Consider the following 7,973-nt stretch of genomic DNA (forward strand, 5'->3'; position numbering starts at 1 on the left):
ATGGCACCCCTGTTTCCCCCTCCACCCAGGCACGCAACCTTGGCGTGATATTTGACCCCACCCTCTCCCTCGAGCCCCACATCCGTCAAGTTGTAAAAATCTCATTTTTCCACCTCCGCAATATTGCCAAACTCCGTCCCTCTCACACCCGCCCTGCAGCTGAGCGACTCATTCACACCTTCATCTGCTCCCGCCTTGACTATTGTAATTCACTCCTCTACGGCATCAGCACTACATCCCTCAATAGACTCCAGCGTGTCCAGAACGCAGCCGCCAGATTCCTCACCCACACCAAATCATGGCATCACATCACCTCAAAGAACTCCACTGGCTCCCCGTTTCACACCGCATCCATTACAAACTCCTGGTCCTCACTTACAAAGCCCTCCACCATCTGCCCCCCCCTACCTCACTGACCTCCTCATCCTCTACCAACCACCCCGGTCCCTCAGATCCACCTCAGCCGGTTTGCTTTCCACCCCCAGGGCCAAACTCCGGAGCTTTGGGGATAGAGCCTTCTCTGTGGCAGCCCTGAAGCTCTGGAACTCCCTCCCCCAAGACCTCCGTGAGTCTGAGTCCCTCACCCTGTTCCAGTTCCGCCTCAAAACCCATCTCTTCAACTCTGTCTATCCATAAGCCCACCCCTCCTCTCAACCAACTTCCTCCTGACAGCCTTTTCTGTTTATTTTTGTTTTTGTTTTGTTGTTATTGTTTGTTTTTGCCTCTCCTTGTTTGTCTACCCTCCCTCACACTGTAAAGCGTCTTTGAGTCAGAGTAAAGCGCTGTAAAAATATAATTTATTATTATTATTAATCCGTAGCTTTACAGCCCCCTGATGAACCAGGGGGCTGTGTTGTCTGGAACCTTGTTTTCCTGGTAGGGTCTCCCATGGCAAATTGGTCTCAGGCAAGGGGCCAGACTAAGATTGGTTCAAAAGACCTTCAAAAGACCTCATGAAAGACGATACAAGAAGTGAGGATACCCCCGAGGAAGCCCGGGGTCCCCTTCTGGAGCCAGGCCCAGAAGGAGGACTCGTCGGTGAGCGTCTGGTGGCCGGGCTTGCCACGGAGCCCGGCCGGGCACAGCCTGAAAAGGCAACGTGGGCAACACCTCCGCTTCTCCGTCCCGCGGGCCCACTACCTACGGTAAACAGCGATGGGGTCGGGTGCGCTGCCAGAAGGAGCAGACCCGGGCGACAGAAGCTGGCTTTGGGGACGTGGAACGTCACCTCTCTGGGGGGGAAGGAGCCGGAGTTTGTCCGGGAGGTGGAGCGTTACCAGTTGGATCTGGTTGGGCTCACCTCTACGCACAGCGTCGGCTCTGGAACCTTACTTCTGGATAGGGGTTGGACTCTATTCTTCTCCGGAGTTGCTCAAGGTGTGAGGCGCCGGGCGGGTGTGGGGATACTCACAAGCCCCCGGTTAGGTGCTTCGTTGTTGGAGTTTACCCCAGTGGACGAGAGGGTCGCCTCCCTACGCCTGCGGATTATGGGGGGGAAAACTCTGACTGTTGTGTGTGCTTATGCACCCAACAGCAGTTCAGAGTATACGGCCTTCTTGGAGACCCTGGAAAGAGTCCTGTATGGGGCTCCTGAAGGGGACTCTTTAATCTTGCTGGAAGACTTCAACGCACATGTGGTCAATGATGGAGATACTTGGAGGGGCGTGATTGGGAGGAACGGCCCCCCTGATCTGAACCGGAGTGGTGGTTTGTTACTGGACTTCTGTGCTAGTCATGGATTGGCCATAACAAACACCAGGTTCGAACATAAGGATGCTCATAAGTGTACGTGGTACCAGAGGCAGAAGGTCCATGATCGTCCACGATCGTTATCGTATCATCGGACCTGAGGCCGTATGTTTTGGACACTCGGGTAAAGAGAGGGGCGGAGTTGTCAACTGATCATCATCTGGTGGTGAGTTGGGTCGAGTGGCGGGGGAGGCCTCTGGATAGACCTGGTAAACCCAAACGTGTAGTTCGGGTGAACTGGGAACGTCTGGAGGAGGCCCAAGTTCAGGAGGCCTTCAACTCACACCTCCGGCGGAGCTTTTTCGGGCATTTCTGTGGAGGTTGGGGACATTGAACCAGAGTGGTCGGTGTTCAAAGCCTCTATTGCCAAAGCCGCGGCGGGGAGCCGTGGTATCAAGGTCCTAGGTGCCTCAAGGGGCGGTAACCCTCGAACCTCCTGGTGGACACCGGTGGTCAGGGAAGCCGTCCGACTGAAGAAGGAGGCCTTCAGGGATTTGTTATCCCGGGGGACTCCCGAGGCAGTTGCAAGGTACCGACAGGCCCGAAGGGCAGCAGCCTCATCCATGGCCGAGGCAAAGCAGTGGGTGTGGGAGAAGTTCGGAGAAGACATGGAGAAGGACTTTCGGGCGGCACCAAAGTTGTTCTGGAAAACTGTCCGACACCTCAGGAGGGGGAAGCAGGGAACCATCCAAGCTGTGTACAGTAAGGATGGGACATTGTTGACCTCAACTGATGGAGTGTTAGGGCGTTGGAAGGAACACTTTGAGGAACTCCTGAACCCGACAACTCCGCCCTCTATGTTAGAGGCAGAGCTGGAGTATGACGGGGGATCAACACCAATCTCCCGGGGGTAGGTCACTGAGGTCGTCAAACAACTCCACAGTGGCAAAGCCCCGGGGGTGGATGAGATCCGCCCGGAAATGCTGAAGGCTCTGGGTGTTGAGGGACTGTCATGGTTGACACGTCTCATCAACGTTGCATGGAAGTCGGAAACAGTCCCGAAGGAGTGGCAGACCGGGGTGGTGGTTCCCCTTTTTAAAAAGGGGGATCAGAGGGTGTGTGCCAATTACAGAGGCATCACACTACTCAGCCTTCCCGGGAAAGTTTACTCTAAGGTACTCGAAAGGAGGGTCAGGCCGATTGTCGAACCTCAGATTGAGGAGGAACAATGCGGATTCCGTCCTGGTCGTGGAACGACGGATCAGCTTTTTACTCTCGCAAGGATCCTGGAGGGGGCCTGGGAGTACGCTTATCCGGTCTACATGTGTTTTGTAGACTTGGAGAAGGCGTATGGCCGAGTTCCCAGGGAGTTACTGTGGGAGGTGCTGCGGGAGTATGGGGTGAGGGGGTCTCTACTCAGGGCCATCCAATCTCTGTACTCCCAAAGCGAGAGCTGTGTCCGGGTCCTCGGCAGTAAGTCGGACTCATTTCCGGTGAGGGTTGGCCTCCGCCAGGGCTGCGTTTTGTCACCAATCCTGTTTGTAATATACATGGATCGGATTTTGAGGCGTAGTCATGGGGGAGGAGGTCTGCAGTTCGGTGGACTAAGGATTGCACCACTGCTTTTTGCAGATGATGTGGTTCTAATGGCTTCATCGGTCTGCGACCTTCAGCACTCACTGGATCGGTTCGCAACCGAGTGTGAAGCGGCTGGGATGAGGATCAGCACCTCCAAATCTGAGGCCATGGTTCTCAGCAGGAAACCGATGGACTGTCCACTCCAAGTAGGTAATGAGTCCTTACCCCAAGTGAAGGAGTTCAAGTATCTCGGGGTCTTGTTCTCGAGTGAGGGAACAATGGAGCGTGAGATGGGCCGGAGAATCGGAGCAGCGGGAGCGGTACTGCAGTCGCTTTACCGCACCGTTGTGACGAAAAGGGAGCTGAGCCAGAAGGCAAAGCTCTCTGTCTACTGGGCCATTTTCGTTCCTACCCTCACCTATGGTCCTGAAGGATGGGTCATGACCGAAAGAACGAGATCGCGGATACAAGCGGCCGAGATGGGTTTTCTCCGCAGGGTGGCTGGTGTCTCCCTTAGGGATAAGGTGAGAAGTTCGGTCATCAGGGAGGGACTCGGAGTTGAGCCGCTCCTCCTTCGCGTCGAAAGGAGCCAGTTGATGTGGTTCGGGCACCTAGTTAGGATGCCACATGGGCGCCTCCCTAGGGAGGTGTTCCAGGCACGTCCAGCTGGGAAGAGACCAAGGGGTAGACCTAGGACCAGGTGGAGGGGTTATATCTCTTCGCTGGCCTGGGAGCGCCTTGGGATCCCCCAGTCAGAGCTGGTTGATGTCGCCAGGGAAAAGAAAGTTTGGGGCTCTCTGCTGGAACTGCTACCCCCGCGACCCGACCACGGATAAGCGGGAGAAGATGGATGGATGGATGCATGGTAGCTTTACAGAGCAAACACTGAAAATAAGTCTTGCCGTTGCTGTTTTCTGATCAGAAGTTGAGTTCAATAGCATTTAAACGATAAAAACGCAGCTGAAGGTTAATCCATAAAAAAAATTTCCCCTTAAACTGTGGGTTTTCTCTGGAAGTTTTTCCTTGTACGATGTGAGGGTCTAAGGTTAGAGGGTGTCGTTTTTCTCATACTGATATTCTGAACAATCTGTGCTGTTGTATTTGCTGTAAAGTGTCTCTACTGTAGTCTATTTGTATTATATGTACAGCACTTTGGCTCGACCAAAAATCGTTTATAAATGTGTTATATAAATAAAACTTGATTTGATTTGATAGGTTAATCCAATGTGTCTGTGTCACTTTGAAATGATTACTGATCATCCATCATTCCATTTTTGTAAAAAACTGAGATTTCATATTAGCTGCTATTAGAGCTACAATCCAGCTTCCGGTTTTGGGCATTCTGGCTATGCATCACTCATTCACCGGTGGGTAATGTTTCGATGGATTTTAGGAACTTCCCTCTCGATTCCATTGGCTCTAACGGTTCAAAAGAGGTGTCAATCATCAAAATCGACCGAGGGGGGCCAGAGATATGGAAAATGCACCCAAATGACCCCAGAAGTGTTTTCTAAATCTCTCTAAAAAGGTAAAATATCACTTGTTTTTGCATCAATCTTGATACAGGGTACTTATTATATGTTATAGTTTGGATTCCTAAAGCTTTTAGTCTACCATCCCATCATTCAAGGGTGGTTTTCACTATAAGTCATGTTTTTATTTTGGAAGGACATTTTCTTACTATATTCAATCTGAATTAACTTTAACATTTAAAACATATACAGTATATTGATTCTGCCTTTTCTACATCCAACTCACTGGTTTATCATTGCTTTGAGAAAAAAGATTATGAATGTACCCCTTTTAGAAGTAATTCGTTCTGGGAATGTCATTTTTGAGCCTGAGACCTGAAAAACAGGTTCAGGGGTTAACAGTTTAACAATGTTTAACCACATTTTTATTTTAACTGGGAACATTGATAATAAGGGTATTTAAAACTTTTGAGACTACAACTGTTAAAACCTTGAGTATCAAGTAACCTGCCGACTACTACTACTAGTGGTAGTAGTACTATTTACAATCAACACTAACAGTCAGGGTTGTACTTTTATGGCCGAAATGATGTCCCGATTATTATGATTATTATGAAGATCACAATTATTTATCTTTAAGATTCAAATATGTAGGAGACAAAATATGTTTATTGCACCTGCACATTTAAATAAGCCGAGCGCTGCCTTCTCTTCCATGTTGAGCTCATGTACAAATATTTGCATCCCAATGAGACGTGGCAGAATCTGTGCTTTAATATTAACACTGAGATTCTGTTCATATTAACACATCCTCCTTCTTCAGTTTGAAGGCCGGCCTCTTAGGTTGCAGCCATGTCATATATTTTTTGTTGTTGTTTAATTTCCTTTAGAAACAAAATGTTCCCTGTCTTTTAAGGAAGGATTCAGACTAATTTAGAACTGTGAGATTCCCACCCAGTTTTTCAGTCGGTCTAGTAATATCTTGTGGTCAGCAGTGTCAGATCACTGAGATCTAATAATAAGACCTTAACAAGAGCAGTCTCAGTGCTGAGCTGCAGTCGAAAGCCTGACTGGAACACATCAAAACAGTTTGATTCAAGAAGCCATACATGTTTATTATTTGATATACCAAGCCTGTTATAATGTCAGGGCCGCAGGGCGTGGATTTGATGTTGTGTAATGTCCTGCAGGTCTTTATCATTGATCAGATGGAAATGTGTACAGGTAATAATTTAGGTGTGTATTACACTGTATACATCTGCAATCTGTCTGTGGATACATGACTATTGGAATTATTGTGGAAATATAATACATTGTTGTCAACACTGTAAACAAGTTAAAAAAAATTCCACTTAGATACATGTTTAATCAGAACATTTCAAGACATTCATTCACTGACACTTTTGTTATTTCTGCCACCAGCCAACAGTTTATAACGGAGCATATGTTTACATATGTTTCTTAGTTTGGACATTTGCAGTCCGTACATGACAGGGTTCATTAGTGGCTGTATGATGAGAAAATACAGTGACAGAACAATACGCAGCACACTGGGAACACCGCTCTTATCAAATCTACTCTGAAACATTTCAAAGCCGCAGCCAAAAGAAAAGTTGAGGAGGGAAACAAGGTGAGGTGTGCAGGTACTGAGAGCTTTCTGTCTGGTCTGTTTGGAGCCAGAGAAACACACTCTGAGGATCCTCATGTACGAGAAGAGGATTGGAAACAAAGGGACAAAGATTGTGAGAACAGTACCAAAATATCCATAAAAGTTGTTCACCTGAGTGTCCGAACATGCCAATTTAACTACAAGGTAGTTATTACAATACAAACTGTTAATGATGTTTCCACAAAGTGTCAAACGGATATTTAAGGATAAAGTTATCAAAACCTTCACAAAAGAGTACAACCAAATGAGAATAATGAAGATGACCGCCTTGTTAGAAGTCATACGCGTGTTATATTGCAGAGGATAACAGATAGCAAGATATCTGTCATAAGACATGACGGCTAAATTACAAAATTGTATATTTACATATGTAAACAAGCAGAAAATCTGCAGGAAGCAGAGCGGAGCAAAGACAGTGTGAATGTCAGAGAGGATCTGAACCAGAAGGGATGGAAACAACCCTGTACTACCATACAGTTCATTTACAAACAGGCTGCACAGAAAAAGGTACATAGGTTCATGTAAGCTCCTGTTCACACAGATAACCACAATCAGAGACGTGTTGGCAACAACAATCACAATGTACAACATGGCAGTTATCATGAAACACAAGTACCTCAAATATCCAACATGGATATAAGTGCTAAGAAGGAAGTAGGATAAAGTAGAATTCACCATAATTTTAGTTTTAGGAGAGAAAACAATTGTACAACGATTTGCTTCTCATCTTTTAACTCTGAAATGAAGAAGACATTGTGTTTGATTAAAAAGGCATTGTTTTTCTATCTGCAAAATGAAATGAAAACACATATATTTTGGTTTCTCTTGTTAAAATTGATCAAGCGCATAGAAAAAAACATATCAGAATCCAGCAAAAGCGTAAACCCTTACTGCCCAGTCTTTGTAAATTACACAGATTTAACATGACAGAGAAATAATTACCTTACACACAGCACAACATTAGTCACCAGCAGTGCTGCAGGAACTAAAGGGAGGCTGCTTCAATATCGGCTTTTTAAACCTGTTCATGACAACATGTCCAAACAGACGTCCCACAGAAGGTACCATAGTAACCAACTAACAGACCTTGACCTTAGGGTCAAGTAGTGTTAACAGTGGGGATGATAGAGAAAGTCCAAACATCACCAAAGTACACCAACAGTTTTAAAATCATTAAATAAATAGTAAAACAAATATTTGTTTGTCTCCACGCCTCATCACTGTGTTCAATGGCCGGCGCCACGTGCACTCATCGATAGCTCTCCCTCTTTCTATCAGAGGTGGTTACATTGTGAGCCAGGTGAAACGGATGGTGGGTTCGTTCGTGCCGAATACACAGGGAGGCGCAAGGCTTCTACTTCGAATACACCGTGTCCATCAGTAGGGTATTCTAAGTGTACGTCCACTTCAAATACTTAACTGCAGGATCTGGGGTATTTGAAATGTAAAAGATTATATCTCCACAATGCAACGATACTGGGAGCTGATACTTGAATGTTTTCATGCATCCAGCCCAAGGATTCAGCGGTGTGAAAATGGAGATATTTGGACAATGTCACATTTTC

The 7,973-nt window shown here is 46.8% G+C and overlaps 1 protein-coding gene across 1 annotated transcript; it reads right to left on the reverse strand.

The window, feature by feature from the left end:
- Positions 1-6,126: 6,126 nt before the first annotated feature.
- LOC117532550 (olfactory receptor 10A6-like) lies at positions 6,127-7,086 on the reverse strand. The gene has a single exon (XM_034195879.1). The coding sequence runs from the start codon at positions 7,084-7,086 to the stop codon at positions 6,127-6,129; it is 960 nt and encodes a 319-aa protein (XP_034051770.1).
- Positions 7,087-7,973: the final 887 nt, after the last annotated feature.

The sequence above is a fragment of the Gymnodraco acuticeps genome, unplaced genomic scaffold (assembly GCF_902827175.1).
Source record: "Gymnodraco acuticeps unplaced genomic scaffold, fGymAcu1.1, whole genome shotgun sequence".
NCBI lineage: Eukaryota > Metazoa > Chordata > Actinopteri > Perciformes > Bathydraconidae > Gymnodraco > Gymnodraco acuticeps.

Bases quoted from the DNA above. Each gene is read 5' to 3' on its own strand.
- LOC117532550 (XM_034195879.1), bottom strand. From the start codon at position 7,086: ATGGTGAATTCTACTTTATCCTACTTCCTTCTTAGCACTTATATCCAT.